General features: G+C 41.4%; 1 protein-coding gene across 1 annotated transcript in view; it reads left to right on the top strand.

Moving 5' to 3' along the window:
- The first annotated feature begins 7,517 nt into the window (after positions 1 to 7,517).
- Positions 7,518 to 18,548, top strand: part of LOC115209121 (DUF21 domain-containing protein At4g14240) — a 100,899-nt gene continuing 89,868 nt past the window's right edge. The window contains exon 1 of the mRNA XM_029777258.2: positions 7,518 to 7,769. Coding sequence (XP_029633118.1) covers positions 7,616 to 7,769 — 154 coding nt within the window. The 5' untranslated portion in view covers positions 7,518 to 7,615. The remainder of the gene's footprint in view (positions 7,770 to 18,548) is intronic.

The following is an 18,548-nucleotide window of genomic DNA, read 5'->3' as shown; positions in this document are numbered from 1 at the left end:
GTTTTTTGTTAGAATTTCCACAGCATTTATTTCAATTAATTTGAAACTAATGAAAAATTTAGTAAAATTGTTATTAACCATTTATTCACCATATTTCTGTAAAATTACATTGTCTTTGTTTCAATGAACTCTTAAAATAATGAAGAAATTAGCTGGTATCAAAAAAGGTTAATGATTAAACCTTTACGTGGTTGTATGAGGGTTGCTTTCTTCTCACTATAAGTAAAATAAACTGGCCTTTCTATGCCAGGAGAGTAGATTTCACTCAGCGAGTCACTACCATGCAGGGATAAATTCTTGTATATCATCCAGAGTATTGGAGGGGGGGGTAATGCACGCAAGAATGTATCATGATAAATGTTAATCACATGAGATTTAAACAATAATCTTCTTAATACAATTGACGCATCCATGTTCTAACAATAACCCAGACATTCCTCACTTAAGGTAATTAGTTAATTGAATCACACAGAATTAATGAATGACTAGAATAGAAGCAATTAACCAAACTGTTTGTCACAATGTTTCTGTTGTCAATTACATCACATTTCTGTACATATGGGCGTCTTTTTTATTACCATATCAACATCATCATCATATCGCTTAACCTCTATTTTCCATGCTAGCATGGGTTGGACGGTTCAACCGGGGTCTGGGAAGCCAGAAGGCAGCACCAGGCTCCAGTCTGATCTGGCAGCGTTTCTACAGCTGGATGCCCTTCCTAACGCCAACCACTCCGAGAGTGTAGTAGGTGCTTTTTACCTGCCACCGGCACAGGGGCTAGAGGAGGCTGGCATCGACTATGATTGGTTGGTGCTTTTTACGTTCCACCGGCACAGGTGTCACAACTACAATTTCCATTTGATTTTTATTTTGATGTTGATGTACTCAATAGGTCTCCTCAAGCAAAGCAGGTCACCCCACGATCCAAGGTAAGCACAGCAGGTCATCCTGCGATCCAAGTTTCTTGTAGGATACAGCCATGAACTCACTTTATTTGTCAGGTCTTTGCAGTCACAGTACATCTCCAGAGGTCTTGGTCTTTCGTCATTGCCTCTGTGAGGCGCAATGTTCGAAGGTCATGCTTAATATTAAATTTAGTCTTCTATAATACTACCTATTTCATCGTTACAAGGAAAATGTATTAGCTACATCTAAGTAGTAACAATCTTGTTGGACTGGAATATGCTGACTGTTTTGGACTGTTGCAGTAGGTTGAAACAGTGAGATATTGGATAAACTAGCCCAAAGCATTGCAAAAATATGAAACCATAGCCCTGGCTATGTGTTGAGCCTCAGTAGACACTTTGAGCAATTAAAAATCTCAAATAAAATTTGGTTATCCTGCCCAGATTTTGGAGACAAAATGTCAAAATACACAATCAAGCCCCTTGCCTAATTTCCTCAGCAAACCTGCCCCCCCCCCGACTCCTTATTTCCGATCATTGATCTCTCCACCTCTTTACTGCAGTTTTCTGCTGTTGTAATTAAATGAGGACAGAACTACATATTTTATCATCTTTTCTGTGATAGCTCTTATTTTTCTCAATTCTCATAACCACTTCACCTGATATCCATCCTTCATTCTTAACATTGTCCCTTACCACCATTCCCTGTGGTCACCATTAATGCCCTTCCCAATCTCTACTCTCCTCTTCCTTCCATCCTACTCATACTTAATTTAAATTGCTGTCACCTCAACCGTTGATCATCGTTCTGTATATTTGCACCTGTATTTCATCTCTTCCCATTCTTCACTCTCGCCATACACTCTTATTACCTCTTCCCAGCGACCTTTTCTTTCTCTAAAGCCTCCTGTCCCTAGAGGCCATCCTGACAGCTCATCACTATCACATTTCTCTCTCTTTCCAGCTCTGCACTGATTAATCCATCCACTCTTTGTATAATATGAGTACCATGTATCTCTTCTTCTGCAATAAACCAGTTTTAGCCCTTACTTGAACCTCTCATCCCCTAGCATCTCTATTGTAGCCCAACTGACTTGATGGGAGCTTTTTGCTTTGTGGCCTACATGGAGGCCTTGCTAATACTGATGCATTATGTATGAAAAAAGCACCCAATACAATGTGGTTGGAGTTAGGAAAGACATCCACTCACAGAAACCATACCAAAACAGACATTGAAGCATAAGGCAGTCCTCTGACCCATTAGAACTCGTCAAACCATCCAGCTCATGCCAGCAGGGAAGATAACATTACAAGACAGTAATGATAATTACAATGATGACAATATATGTGATGATAATATATGTGTATGAGTAATATATCATCGTCATTTAATGTCCATTGCTATCTACTATCTCTAGCTTACCCACCTGACATCTGATGGAGCCTATTTTCAGTACATTTGTGGTGTTTACTGAACTTGTGCACCTTCCACACACAAAACTATTTACCCTGTTAACCTTCCTCTTTCTCTTCTGTGTCCATAGCTTTACACTGGGTACATCTTATGAAGTTTCTACCTGCTCTTTTTCTACAGATCGAGCAGGGCCATCTACCTGAGGGATTTGTGATTTGTCCACTTACCTACTTACTAAGACTTTGGTTTTTGCTAGGTGAACTCTAAGGCCCTTCAATTCTAGACCTTGCTTCCACACCTGAAAATTCTCTAGTTCTGGAAATGATTCAGCTATAAGAACATGGTCATCAGAATAGAGGAGCTCCCATGGGCAACCTGTCTTAAATTCCTGTTATTGCCTGGAGGACTATGATGAACAGGAGAGGACTGAGGACTGATCCTTGATGAATCCTTACTTGTACCTTGAATTCAATGCTATTCTCATTGCCACCCTCACCTTATGGCATCCCTGTACATGGCTTGTACTGCTCTCACCAACCACTCATCTAACCCTAGTTTTTGCAGTGACCACCAGATAAGGAATTGAAGGAACCTGTCAAAGGCTTTCTCCATATTAACAAAAGCCAAGTACAAAGGTTCTTCTGCAGCTGCCTTACCAGAAATATAGCATCAGTGGCACGATACCAAACTGCATCCCATCTAGACTAACTCTGGTCTTAATTAGTTGGGCTACGACCCTCTCTGTATCTTTCATCATCCAGTCTAAGTTTGATACCTCAGTAATTATTTCTATCTAAAGCAACTCCTTTTCCTCTGCAGCAGTTGACTATGATGCTGCTAAACCAGTCATTGGGTATGACTCCCTCGTGTACAACCTGATTTACTATATGGGTAACTAGTCCATATCGCACACCACCAGATTTTTTAAACATCTCAGCTGTGATTCCTGAGGGGCCAGGAGCTTTCCCCAGCTTCATATCCTTCATGGCTGTCCCTCTCTTGAATCTACATTAGGAGGACTCTCCTTCTCCCATGAGTTCTCTACATTTAGTAGCCTTTCATTGTGGCGCTTCCAAGCTTCTTTCTTAGCAGAGTCACTGACTGCAAGTGAACCATCATCCATGTGAACACACCTCTCTCTCACAACATCACAAAGCACCTCAAGACACTGGTCCTCATGTCTTTTTCTTTTTATTCTTTTATTTGTTTCAGTCATCTGATACCATCAACTCTGCCGGTCACACTAAGGCTGAGCTGGTGGCCAAGATGTTTGGTGACCTTCCTAGAGACAGTGAGAAATGTATGCATCAGGTTCTGGAGTCATTCTAAGCTCATAGTGGAAGCTGAGAGCAGCATCTTTGAATAAACTGTTATCTCCTAGCCATAATCTAATTGATATTTTTCTGACTCTTTAGAATACTTTTAATTTTGGATGGGATATCATGTTTATGCAAGCCATTAAATTTAGCCAGCACACACATATATATTTGCAAAACTCATGCAGTACACATATACACACACAGACACATGCACCAACATGTGTACAATGAACATACATACATGCATACATACACACACCCACCCACACACATACCTGCATGCATGCATACATACATACATGCATGCATACATACCAGAACCAGAAAGGAGAAAGCTAATTCAAAGACTACCGATCCAATCCATCACTGGAACTGTAAAAATCTGTAAAACTTTCCAGAAGTTTATCATTTGGATCTTTTCGGTTTGAACGGCAGTATTTTCTAGCGGTGTCATATGAAATTGTCACCCATAATTATGACCCTAGTATCGATCTATTGCATTTCAATCTATTTTAGGGTTAAGGTTAGAGTTAGGGGAAGGGTATCGTTTTTTCTTCAGAAATGTAAATAAACCCAATCTGTTTCTTAAACGAGGGACATTTTCATACGGCACAGAATGTTTTCACCTCAATAGACATCACTGATTGGTTGAAATTGCAGAAATTGAAGAAAAAAACAACAAATATCTTACAAACTATAGAATTTTCTCAATAAAGCCAAGAGAAAAAGATGTTTTATAAACACATTCTACCAGTATACGAAGTTTAAAAGTGTTTAGTTATGTGGAAATTATTTTTAAAAACTGCCGTTCAAACTGAAAAGATCCTATCATTGATTTTTTTTTTTTATGGCAATCCCTCAAGGTCGAGGATGATGGTCTTCGCACAAATTTACTGGTGAGTCCGTAGGTGACCGATAAGACCAGTTCTTGCTTGAAAAGATCAGACGCAGTGCGGACATCTAGTGCCAGAAAGGAGAGTCGCACGTGGTTGTTGTTGGCGCTCCTTCCATCGTCGTCTTTTCTCCTCCAGCTCTGCAGACCTTTTCGACTCGAAAAGTCGCCGCTCCCTCATGGATGGTGGTTTTCCAGAGTGGTCTGTTTTTTGCCGTTTCCTCCCAGTTAGTGAAGTCGATGTCACACTTTTTGAGGTTCGTTTTCAGGGAGTCCTTGTAGCGTTTCTTCTGGCATCCTTTTGTACGCTTGCCGCCTTTGAGTTGAGAGTAGAAGATCTGTTTGGGAAGTTGTTCGTCAGTCATTCTAACCACGTGGCCGCTCCATCTTAGTTGGCCTTTGATGACATAGGCTTCGATGCTGGTCATTTTTGCTTCTTGTAGCACGCTGACGTTTGTTCTTCTGTCTTTCCAGCTGATGTTAAGGATCTTCCGAAGACAGCGTTAGTGAAATTTCTCGAGCATTTTCAGGTGGTGACTATATGGGGTGCAGGTTTCGGATGTGTAAAGGAGGGTTGGAATAATGACTGCCCTGTACACCATAAGTTTGGTTTCGGTTTGGATGTCCCGATCAGCAAAAATTCTTGTTTGAAGCTTGCTGAAAGCTGTTCCTGCACACCTCAGACGGTGTTGGATTTCATCGCTGAGGTCTACCTTTGCTGACAGATGGCTCCCAAGGTAGCAGAAATGGTTCACATTTTCCAGTGGAATTCCTTCGAGTTGAATCGATGGCGGGTTGTCAACACGGGTATTGGGAGGAGATTGGTAGAGTAAGTGAGTCTTCTTGATGTTGATGCTTTGTCCAAGTTTAGTATATGCATGATGAAAAGCATTTAGGATCTGTTGGAGATGATCCTCTCTGTAAGCTGCTACACTGTTGTCGTCGGCATATTGGAACTCTAGCAAGCTTCGCGCCATTGTCTTTGACGTACTTTTGAGGCGAGTGAGGTTGAAAAGCTTGCCATCCATTCTGTACGAGATCTCGATGCCAGGTGGAAGGTCATCTTGTATGATGTGCAACACTGTCGCGATAAAGATGGTAAAGAGAGTTGGCGCTATCACGCAGCCTTGCTTCACTCCGGAGGTGACTTTAAAGGGCTCAGTACTGCCTCCGTCGGTCTGGACTCTGGCGTGCATATTGTTGTGGAGGAGTTTGAGGATCCGGATGAACTTATCTGGGCATCCATACTGGGTGAGAATATCCCAGAGGAGCTCTCGCGAGACACAATCAAAGGCTTTGGATAGGTCGATAAAGGCCAAATAGAGCGGTTGGTGTTGCTCACGACATTTTTCTTGTAGCTGTCACAGCGTGAAGATCATGTCGGTTGTGCTTCGTGATGGCCAAAAGCCGGTCTGCGTCTCAGAAAGGATCCTCTCTGACAGCGTTTTGAGGCGGTTGTTCAGGATGCGTGCAAGAATCTTCCCAGCAGTTGCTAATAAGGAAATACCCCAGTAATTTCCACACTCAGAACGATCGCCCTTTCGTTTGTAAACGGTAATGATGTTGGCATCCCTGAAGTCGGATGGTACAACTTCATTTGTCCAGATTTTGACCAAGAGTTGGTGGAGCTGGTGTTGGTCTGCAAAAGTTCAACCCCTCCTCCACGAGGTGCAGACTGGGCAACGCGAGCACAGCAAGCCAGCTGTGCTAGCGGCAAACGGGGCTCTGACAGTCATCAAGTCCTCAACGGTGGAACAGGCAGATGAAGTTGCCTTAACAACTCAACGGCTGTGAAGGCGGACAAAGGCTGCAACAGACCATCGACTCCAATCGTCTCGGTTTACCTTGCCATTGGGTCAAGTTGGTGATCTGTCAAGTTTACGTGTGCTTTACTGGGCGTACGACCTCAAGCACACGTTAAAAAATTTCACGCACAGGCGTCTTCGCCACCACTCTTCTTATTCTATCCTATCATTAGAATATATATGAGCATGTCTAGATATGCAACAATATACATGAGAATATATACATAAAGCAAAACATACAAACCTGCACACACACATACATACAGGCATCATCATCATGGCTCGGCTTTGCGAACGAAGATCGTCCACGTCGCGTGCATGCACGCTCATGACTGACAAGTCCGATATGGGAAAGGCAGGTCCGTGAGCAGTGTCCACAGACGAAGGTAACATCCGGTGTGGTGTCAGAGGCGGCTCGCACCTTCCTCCTGCGTCTCTTCTTTGTTCCTCAAACTTGCTGTCTGCGTTGAAGATCGTGTGGCGCCAGACATCACGGTCCGCAGCCAGGTCTGACCAGCATTGGTGGTCAATATGACATACTGTTAGAGGCTTCTTCAGGCAGTCTTTGTAGCGCTTCCACGGAGCTCCTCTCACTCGGTGACCGGTGGAGAGTTCGCCAAACAGGGCAATCTTTGGAAGGCGATGGTTCTCCATTCTGGAGACATACATACATACATACATACACACACACATACATACATACACACATACAAACAAAAATACCCTGTTGTTGACGTTGAAATTCCGATGAAGGAGCCTTGGATCTAGGTCAGAAACCGACTCTTTTTCTATTGGCAAGGAATCTTGAAATAAAACTGAACAACGATATACATACATACATATGCCCACACGTACCTATAAACGCACATATCACCCATACTAACACATACAATCATACATACGTACATGAATAAATAAATAAATGTGTGTGTGTGTGTGTGTATTGGTGCCAAAACAAATCCCAATCGGACCGTCACGCATTTGTTTTGAAAAACTTCTGTTTCGGACAGTAAAATTCGCGATTCAATGTTTTTAAGGAAAGTCTTCCTCGCCAGAGAAAGTTTCTTTCTTTTACTTTGTATTTGTTTATTTGTTTATTTGTTTATTTATTTATTGGAGCAGCAACAAAATGGAAAGGAGCGCCCTCGCACGGCAATCTGCGAATGTAGGGTTACGTAACTCCGATCTATTTACTCGCAAGCCGCGCCCATTACGCCGTGTCCCAAACCCGTTTGTTTATCATTTGCACATGACAACAGAGCGAGAGGCGCTGAACAATGTCGACCGTAACTTGCACTGTACTCGATAGTAGCCGGTTAGAATTAAATTGCAGCGGGATCATATACACTGAAGCTGAGCCCATCCTTACCTACCACGATAAAGCGTTTTGGATCAATCTAGGAATTTATTTGGCGTTGATATTGATTGCCGGTGAGTGAAGCAGCTGAGCCAATATTATTATTTATGAATTTCATTTGATATACCATAGTCTGAGGTTTGAAATAAGCTTATCATCTACTTGTTTACACAGAGATTGAAGCGAAATGTGTTGTCAAAGCGCCGGGTAAGATGCTTTGTTGAGTTCATGTGCGACTGGAAATCGACTTTGCCTCTCATTCTTTCGGGGTCGATGAAATAAGTTCCAGTTACGCTCTGCGGTCGCAGGCCTTGTGCCTATAGTAGAAAGGTTTATTATTATTATTATTATCATTATTATCATTATGAGGGCAGCGAGCTGGCAGAATCTTTCGAGTGTTAAGAAAAAAATGCCCCGGAGTATTTACTTCTGCCTCTTTACATTCTGAGTTCAAATCTCGCCGAGGTGAAGTTTGCCTTTCATCTGTTCTGGGAGTCTGAAATAAAGTATCAGTCAGTTTTAGGGGTTCGAAATAATCGACTAATACTTCCCCCTAAAATTGCTGGACTTGTGCCGAACTTTGAAATCATAATTGTTCAGTCCTTTTCATTCGATTTCAATGAAATCTTTTCCTCCACTTTTCTTGTTCTTTAAATGCCATCGCATCCGTCTTTCTTGCAGCAAATAGAATTATCATTAGGATCCTCTCAAATGTCAGAAACAATTAAATCGGAAATACACCTTTGTCTTAATATTTGTGGAATTCTTCAAAATGTTAGAAATCATTCTTTACGTATAGGTACTATATTTAAAAACCCCAAAAAACTTTCCTTCTGTCTTTTTATAAGTGCAGCTATGATGAGAAGGAACGAAATAAGGCAGACAGCGGAATATAATCTATCTCTATATTGCTTGCGAGATTCGATGATTTATTCTTTAGTGTTATATATATATAACTGATTTGCCCTACCAAGTCAGACTTAGGTAAATTGAGTATATATATATTTATATATATATATACTCTTTTAGAGAGACTTAGTAATTTTAATATTTCTATTATATATATATATATATATATATATATATATATTTATTATATAGAAGGAGCTTCTACAGGACTAGAACTGTTTCATTCAAGAGAAATCTTCAGGAAGCTAGTTAACAAGAATTGTATTGGCATTTATACATTTAGGCAGGTTTAAAGGGGTGTTGGTGGGGGACTTTTGGGGGGTAGGCATAGCGCAAAAAATCATACTTGGGGGAGTGGTCAAGGAGTCAGTGTTAAATTAGATAGGAGAATAAATAAAAAAATAAAAAATAAAAAATAAAATATAAAAAATAAAAAATAAAAAATAAAAAAAAAAATAAAAAATAAAAAATAAAAAATAAAAAATAAAAATATATATATATATACATATACATATATATATATATATATATATATATACATATATATATATATATATACATATATATATATATATATATACATATACATATATATATATACATACATATATATATATACATACATATATATATATATACATATATATATATATACACATACATATATATATATATACACATACATATATATACACATACATATATATATATACACATACATATATATATATACACATACATATATATATACACATACATATATATATATATATATATACACATACATATATATATATACACACATACATATATATATATACATACATACATATATATATACACATACATATATATATATATATATATATATATATATATATTGTTATATTTCGGGTTGGTTTTCTATTTTCTTTTTTCTTTGCCAAATAAACACACGCTCTATTTAGCAAAAAAAAGAAAAAATTGACCATCCCGAAAATAACAATATCTGTTTCCATACATTATTTCACACCAGATTCTTGCAAAACAAATACATAAATATAGGTGTGTGTGTATAAATCTTTAGTTAAATATATTCAATGAGAATATTATATACTGAATTTATATTAAGTGCTCTATTGTATCAAAGTATTTATATATTTAATACGAGCGATTATATATATTTTATAATATATTATTATTAATATCAGGAAATCAATATTAGAAAATTCTTCAGAAAGATATATACGTGTGTAAAATAATTGTTGTATTAAAAATATAAATATATATAAAATATATGTAAATATGTATAAGTGTAAATATATAATGTATATGACAGTTTACAAGTTTTGAATTAAGTTTTTAAAGCATCTTACGATCGTTTCACAGAAGTGCTATCCCTATAATGAAATTCTATATTGATAAGCATTTATAGACAACTCTTCTGCTCTTCAGAGATATAAAATTTGAATTTTGTATAACATATCGAATGGTACTTTTTTAAAAATTTGAAGTAATACTATAGATTGGTGTTTGTTTGAATTCTGTTTTTAAAATGCTTGCTTCGAGAGTTGCATTCCCTCGAATTCGGTACAATGTGCTTATTTCTTATGGTAGTTTTAACTTTAAGAGTCCCTCCTAGCATGAGGCATTTATGTATAGTAATATGCTTAATATAAGTAAACATATTTAAGAGGAAAAATTGATGGATTTTTCACGCTAACTACTTGATAAATTCTTATAAAGATTTTATCCTATTTTTCAATTATGAGGTAATCAGAGTATGCGACAGAATACTTAAGATTAGATTAGCGCTTCATCATAGTGTAGCAACCATTATATCAGCCTATGCTCCTCAGTCGGGGCTACCTGATGGACAGAAAGATCGATTCTATGACACTCTACTGCAGACTACCTCGTTGACGAACGACAGAGACCTTCTCTTTGTGGCTGGTGACTTCAATGGTCACGTTGGACGACATGCTGGGGGCTTCCATGGCGTACATGGAGGCTATGGCTCTGGTTCCCGCAACGAGGAGGGAACCAGGCTGCTGGAGTTTTGCGATGCAAATAATCTTATGATTTGCAACACTAACTTCAGGAAACCTACCAGCCACCTAGTCACCTACCGATCGGGCCAACATACCAGCCAAATTGACTACATCCTTGCCAGGAAAAAGGAAAGATGGCTACTTATAAATGCCAAAACCTTCCCAGGCGAAGAATGTACCCCACAACATAGACTGGTAGTTAGTGACTTTAGGATCAGGAGTAGGAGGACAACCAGAAGACGACCAACATGGAGAAGAAGGATCTGGAAGCTTAAGGATCCTGCGAATGGACAGAGATTTAGAGACATGTTACTTGAAGCCTTTGACGAAGTAGAAGGGGATAGAGTATCACATGGGGTAGAGGGCAACTGGACGTTTCTAAGGGACAACCTGCTGAGAGCCACTGACCAGATCTGTGGCTGGTGCAAAGTCCCCTCTCGTCCCAAGGTAACGTGGTGGTGGAACAGTGTTGTAGACAGGGCTATTAGAGAAAAGAGACAGACTTGGAAGCACTGGAAGAATGGGGGTAGCAGGGAATTGTATCAGACTGCCAAAAGAGAAGCTAGGAGACCGGTCTATCTAGCCAGAGGGGAAGCAGATAAGAAAAAAATTGCCAATGTTCTGCACCGTGAGGACCAAAGACTTGAGGTATATCGCGTTGCAAGACAGTGTGTGAGAGAGAATCGTGATGTGGTAGGAGAGAAATGTGTTCGCATGGATGATGGTTCACTTGCGCTAAATGAGGATGCAAAGAGAGAGGCTTGGAGACGCCACTATGAAAGGTTGCTGAATAAAGAAAATGAATGGGATAAAGAGAGTCTGCCGAACGTTGACCCAACAGAGGGACCAGCTATCAGGGTTGATAGTTCCATGGTAGCTAAGGCAATTAGAAGCATGAAGACAGGGAAAGCCCCAGGCCCATCAGGTATCACTGCAGAGATGCTCAAAATATCTGGTAGTGTCGGCTATAGCATAGTCACCTGTATAGTTAATCAGGTGATACATGAAGGAGTCATACCCAATGACTGGTGTAGCAGCATAATAGTCAACTGCTACAAAGGTAAAGGTGATGCCCTAGATACAAATAATTACAGAGGTATCAAGCTGTTGGATCAGGTGATGAAGGTTACAGAGAGGGTCATAAGCCAACTAATTAGAGAGAGAGTTAGTTTAGATGAGATGCAGTTTGGGTTCGTGCCAGGGAAAAGTACCACTGATGCTATATTCCTGGTAAGGCAGCTGCAGGAGAAATACCTAGCCAAAGATAAGCCCCTGTACCTGGCTTTTGTTGACATGGAGAAAGCCTTCGACAGGGTCCCCCGATCCCTCATCTGGTGGTCAATGAGGAAACTAGGAATAGATGAATGGTTAGTGAGAGCTGTGCAACCCATGTACAGGGATGCTGCTAGTAAGGTGAGGGTTAGCAATGAGTACAGTGAAGAATTCCGGGTAGAGGTAGGGGTCCACTAAGGTTCAGTCCTCAGCCCCCTCCTATTTATCATAGGCCTCCAGGCAATAACGGAGGAATTCAAGACAGGATGCCCCTGGGAGCTCCTCTATGCTGATGACCTTGCTCTAATTGCTGAGTCATTATCAGAACTGGAGAAGAAGTTTCAGGTGTAGAAGCATGGTTTAGAATCGAAGGGCCTTAGAGTCAACCTAGCTAAAACCAAAGTCGTAATAAGTAGGAAGGTAGACAAATCACAAACGCCTTCAGGTAGATGGCCCTGCTCGATCTGTAGAAAAGGTGTAGGTAGAAACTCTATAAGATGCACCAAGTGTAAGCTATGGACACATAAGAGGTGCAGCAATGTCATAGGAAGGCTAACTAGGAAGATGGTTTTTGTATGTGGCAGATGCTCGGGAGCATTAACCTCTGAAAATCTGCAGAAAACAACTTCCGTCACTTTCCAGGGGGAAAAACTAGAAGTAGTTGATAGCTTCCGTTATCTTGGTGACCAAGTCAGTAGTGGGGGTGGGTGTGCTGAAAGTGTAACGGCTAGAGTAAGAATAGCCTGGGCAAAGTTTAGGGAGCTCTTACCTCTGTTGGTGACTAAAGGCCTCTCGCTCAGACTGTATGATGCATGTGTACGAACAGCCATGCTACATGGCAGTGAAACATGGGCCGTGACTGCTGAGGACATGCGTAAGCTCGCAAGAAATGAAGCTAGTATGCTCCGTTGGATGTGTAATGTCAGTGTTCATAGTCGACAGAGTGTAAGTACCTTGAGAGAAAAGTTGGACCTAAGAGGAATCAGATGTTGTGTGCAAGAGAGACGATTACGCTGGTATGGTCATGTGGCGAGAATGGATGAAGATAGGTGTGTGAAAAAGTGCCACACCCTGGCAGTTGAGGGGACCTTTGGAAGAGGTAGACCCAGGTAAACCTGGGTCGAGGTGGTGAAGCACGACCTTCGAACTCTAGGTCTCACCAAGGAAATGACCAGAGACCGAGACCTATGGAAGTATGCTGTGCGTCAGAAGACCCGGCAAGACCAGTGAGAACAATCAAAATCAAATCATATATCAGAAAGCAGGGGTTAAGTGACCCATCTGTTCGTGTCCACTGTCAGCCTCGTCTGGCACCCGTGTCGGTGATACATAAAAGCACCATTCGCTCGTGACCGTTTGCCAGCTCTGTCTGGCCCCCGTGTCGGTGGCATTTAAAAGCACCATCCGTTCGTGTTCGTTGCCAGCCTCGCCTGGCCCTGTGCCGGTGACACGTAAAAGCACCGTCCGTTCGTGGCCGTTTGCCAGCTCCGTCTGGCCCCGTGTCGGTGGCACATAAAAGCACCATCCGTTCGTGTCCGTTGCCAGCCTCGGCTGGCCCCTGTGCCGGTGACACGTAAAAGCACCGTCCGTTCGTGGCCGTTTGCCAGCTCTGTCTGGCCCCGTGTCCGTGGCACGTAAAAGCACCATCCGTTCGTGTTCGTTGCCAGCCTCGGCTGGCCCCCATGCAGGTGACACGTAAAAGCACCGTCCGTTCATGGCCGTTTGCCAGCTCTGTCTGGCCCCGTGTCGGTGGCACGTAAAAGCACCATCCGTTCGTGTTCGTAGCCAGCCTCGGCTGGCCCCCGTGCAGGTGACACGTAAAAGCACCGTCCGTTCGTGGCCGTTTGCCAGCTCTGTCTGGCCCCGTGTCGGTGGCACGTAAAAGCACCATCCGTTCATGTCCGTTGCCAGCATTGCCTGGCCCCGTGCCGGTGACACGTAAAAACACCATCCGTTCATGGCCGTTCGCCAGCTCTGTCTGGCACCTGTGCAGGTGGCACGTAAAAAACACCCACTACACTCGCAGAGTGGTTGGCGTTAGGAAGGGCATCCAGCCGTAGAAACACTGCCAAATCTGACTGGGCCTGATGAAGCCTTCCGGCTTCACAGACCCCAGTTAAACCGTCCAACCCATGCTAGCATGGAAAACGGATGCTAAATGATGATGATGATGATATATATATATATATTAGCAGAGATACCTGGCGTTGCCCAGTTACATTCAATTGAAGAATTAGACTTTTCTGTTATATATATATGGATATACACACACACACAAATATATGTATATTAATATAAATACATGAAAGTACATGTAGTTTGTTTTAAAAAAGGGGGATCATGTATATACCTCCTGGCTGTTGAGATTATAACACCTCGTTGTAAACAATGTTCCTTGCTTTTCCTTGTGGAGCATATACAAAAAGGTTTCTTTTGGTTCCTACTCTTGAGCAGCCAACATACAGTTGCCCATGTGAGACCCATATTGGAGTACGGGATTCAAGCCTCTTCTCCTTATCTCCTCAAAGACATACAGCATCTCGAAAGAGTCCAGAAGCTGGCTACCCGCATGGTTCATGGTCTCAAAAATTTGTCCTACAAAGAAAGGCTGAGGACGCTCGACCTTTATTCTCTTGAAAAACGACGCCGCCGTGGTGATCTCATTCTCGCCCACAACATCATAAGCGGAAAGTGTAACCTCTCGAAAGAGCTGTTCTTCACTCCTGCTCCAGAGCGTCGGCTGCGGGGTCATTCCGAAAAGCTCTACCCACGACGATTTCATCTCAATCGAAGGAGAGGAGCTTTCTCCGTCCGGGTTGCGGATCCGTGGAACAAGCTGCCAGACGAGATGGTGAAGATGCCGGCGACCGCTTTGTTCAAAGCCTCCCTTGACCTCAAGTGGCCTGAACTCTTTACATGAACACCACCCTGTACTTAACTCCATGTCCCCCTACATGGCCTTGCTATTTGCTTTTGAGCCAAATTAACTAACTAACTAACTAACTAACTAAGAGAAGACCAGCTACTGAGACTTGTTAATGGACATGGCAAAGCTGACACGAAGGGGGAATTGCAGTCTTCTGAATGTAAATGGAATTTCTGCTCCTGCTGGAGTAAGAGGAATTCTTGGAATAAAGACATCATCACCTTTTCCACATCCAGAAAGAATGATCGCCTCGATAACGTGTGACATCATTTTCTTTATCACCAATCGTGTTCCATTGCAAAGTCTTGGTGGTTCCAGATTGCGGAGTAGCATTACAGGAGTTCCAACTTTAAGTGCTAATATGTGTGGGGGTAGTCCAGGAGGCTCCAGTGAATTGAGAAATTCAGGAGGATAGTTCACAACTTCATTTATATCTGGAATTGTATCAACAGACTTGTAAGTGTGTATAGTGCCGGGAAGAGAATGCATTAGCTGTTGATTAATTTTGTTAACAGTGACGTTTTTTGGAGCTAATATTGCTCTTTCACACAGCCATTTGTGATTTTGGTAGTTTTGTGTGAAGTTGGGAAAGACTTTGTTTTTGAGGTCATCTACAAAACTAACAACAGAGGAAAATGACCACACTTCGATTTGTCCTGCAGCATCGAGAGGCATCTTGCCTTCACCAAGTGTCAAAATGTCCTGTGCAAACTTTGTGGACATTTTGTCGCCGTGTAGCTGAGCTCTCATGTTAGTGGTGAGACTGAGGATTGTAACATGATGCCACAGGGTAGAGGACTTTAGGCATGCTTGGACTTCATCTGCTCTAGTGTCTTTCGGAATGACAGGAAGAGTTTGCCTGAAATCACCTGACAACAGAAGCGTTACACCTCCCATTGGAGCCTGACAGTCTCGGATGTCTTTCAGGGCTCTATCTAATGCTGCCAAAGCTCCCTTGTGAGTCATAGTGCACTCATCCCAGACAATTACATAACACATTTTAAGTACTTGTCCCTGATCTGAGCTTTTGTTGATGTTGCATGAAGGCATTTCGGATGCTGCTAAATTGAGAGGGAGTTTAAAAGTTGAGTGTGCTGTCCTGCCACCGGGTAACAAAGTAGCTGCAATGCCAGAGGAGGCTACAGCTACTGCAATGTTCTGATGCTGCCCAACTTCTGCAAGGAGAAGCTTCGTAATAAATGTTTTTCCTGTCCCTCCAGGAACATCGAGGAAGAAGATTCATCCCTCGCGTTGGTGTACACTGTTAAGAATAGTTCTGTAGGCCTGCAGCTGGTCCGGAAGTAATTTAGGCTCATTTTCAACAATGTACTTTGAAAGCGCTTGAGTGTCGTAGGTTGTTTCACGAATGACAGCAGCGGGAAGGCTATTTGACCCTGACCTGAATGCTTGTGACAGGCCATACGTCGATAATTCATTTCCACCCAGTTTTGAACATATGCTGTCCTTCAAGCATGGTGAGTTTATGTTGAATCCATGCCCACATGGACCATGTACCATGTTTGCTTTAACTATTTTGTATAGTTCTTTGTCTAAAGCTGGATCAGGAAGCTCTGCAGAGATTATGTTGTCGATGTCATTGGAATTGATCTTCGCTGAGAGCCAAAGCAGGATATGAGCATATGGAAGGCCCCTTTTTTGCCACTCGATTGTGTACGTCACATTGTATGGGCCCAAAGACTTGCCCTTTTTGTATGCTCCATGAGAGAGATTAACTTCAGATGGAAAACTCGGGCGTTGAGATTCCGGTTCGAATGTAAGGCAGGTTTGAAAGTGTTCCCAACAGTTATTAGTTGCAGTGGTAGAGTGTTTATGCCGAATATGTACGTATGCATGTATATATATGTATGTATACCTGTATATATGTACAAAATCCACTGAGAAGGCTTTTGTTGGTCTGAGGCTACAGCAGAAGACACATGCCAAGTCACCACACAGTGGGATTGAACCCAGGACCATGTGTTTGGAACGTAGTTTGTTACCACACAGCCACACCTGCCCCTATGTATGTGTGTGTGTGCGTATGTGTGTATGGGTTGATATATTATGCATGTATATATGTGTATATATATATGTATACATATTACATGTACATCTATATATATACATCTACACATAAAATACAAAATACAAAGTTATATCTTGATATTGCTAGTGATAACAATACTCAAAATACGTAACAGACTGGAATTGTAGGCCCGTCTCTTGCAATTTCGATCAATTGGATCTTGTCCTCCCTCTTGTATAGAAGTGTATGGCTGCAGCAAAATTCATTTTTGGACTTTCTTCTATCAAAGGCATTCTAACAAAAATGCTTCCGTAAAGACAGTGAAAATATTATCAATTTCCCCAAACAGGGACAAAATTCAATTTTTAAACAATAACCAAAGCCCCTTCTCCGAAAGGGGGAGGGTTACAGTTTACAATTATTTAACAAATGCAACAGAACAACGTTTCTATGATGAGGAACCAACAAACGTGATTACAATAATCAAACAGTAATAATAATAACAACAAACCTTTTTAATTTATCCCCATTTATGTGAAACCACTTGTTCAAGTTCAAGTCATTGATGCAATTTTATACGAATTGCTAATACACACACACATAATAAGGGTGAAAAATTGAATATTAATTTGATTAATATGAATTGAAAACCAGTGGTGTAGCATATAAGACCATAGCGGATCTTCTAGCAAAATGGATGACCACTTGTTAATGGTTCATCCCTGTTATATAATACTTTCACTTTAATAGTTTCAGTATTAAAGTGAAAGTGTCTGCATTACAAAAGAAAGATGTTTTTGTTTCACTTTTAACATGAAATACTGAAATAGTGGAGAAGATATGATATTGCTGTGGGGTCGCCCTTGGGAAAAAGTTAAGATTGATGAAGTTGATATGTTACAAACTGATAAGTTGGGCATAAGAGCCATCAGATGTGGTGTGCAAGAGAGATGACTGTGCTAGTATAGCCATGCAATGTGTATGGATGAGGACAGCTGTGTAAAGAAATACTGATCTTTAATTATGGAGGGAACTTGTGGAAGAGGTAGACCCAGGAAGACATGGGATCAGGTGGTGGAGCATGATCCTCAAACATTGGACCTCACGGAGGTGATGACAAGTGACAGACCTTTTGTGATATGCTGTGCTTGAGAAGATTCATCAAGCCAAGTGAAATCATTGCTGTGGTTGATGCTGGTGGCACATAAAAACACCTGTGTCAGTGGCACATAAAGAGCACTCATTACACTCTTGGAGTAGTTGGTGTTAGGAAGGGAATCCAGCCGTAGAAACCATGCCAAATCTGACGGGAACTCAGTGCAGTTCTCTGGCTTACCAGTTTCAGTCAAACCATCTAACCCATGCCAGCATGGAAAGCAGATGCTAAATGATGATGATGATGATGATGTATATATTCTTTTACTGTTTTTAGTTTCTGCCAGAGGCTGGGGCCAAGCCAGAGCACCACCTTTCAGTGTTTTGGGGTTTCCCTTCTATACTGTTTTTGACAAAGAATCAAATTGGACAAAGCTGCTCTTCTTAGTGCCTCCTGCCACAATGTAGGTTCATCTGGGATTTCAGACAGAAATTTGTCCAAGTGCTTTTAGAATAGTTCCACATCTTGCAGATTTCTTTGGTTCCTTGGTAGGATGTTAAACAGTTGTGGTCCCTGAAACCTAAGCTGTTGCAA

Source organism: Octopus sinensis, linkage group LG3 (assembly GCF_006345805.1).
Source record: "Octopus sinensis linkage group LG3, ASM634580v1, whole genome shotgun sequence".
Taxonomy (NCBI): domain Eukaryota; kingdom Metazoa; phylum Mollusca; class Cephalopoda; order Octopoda; family Octopodidae; genus Octopus; species Octopus sinensis.
The sequence above is the reverse complement of the archived record's forward strand: the minus strand, read 5'-3'. Positions and strand labels throughout refer to the sequence as shown.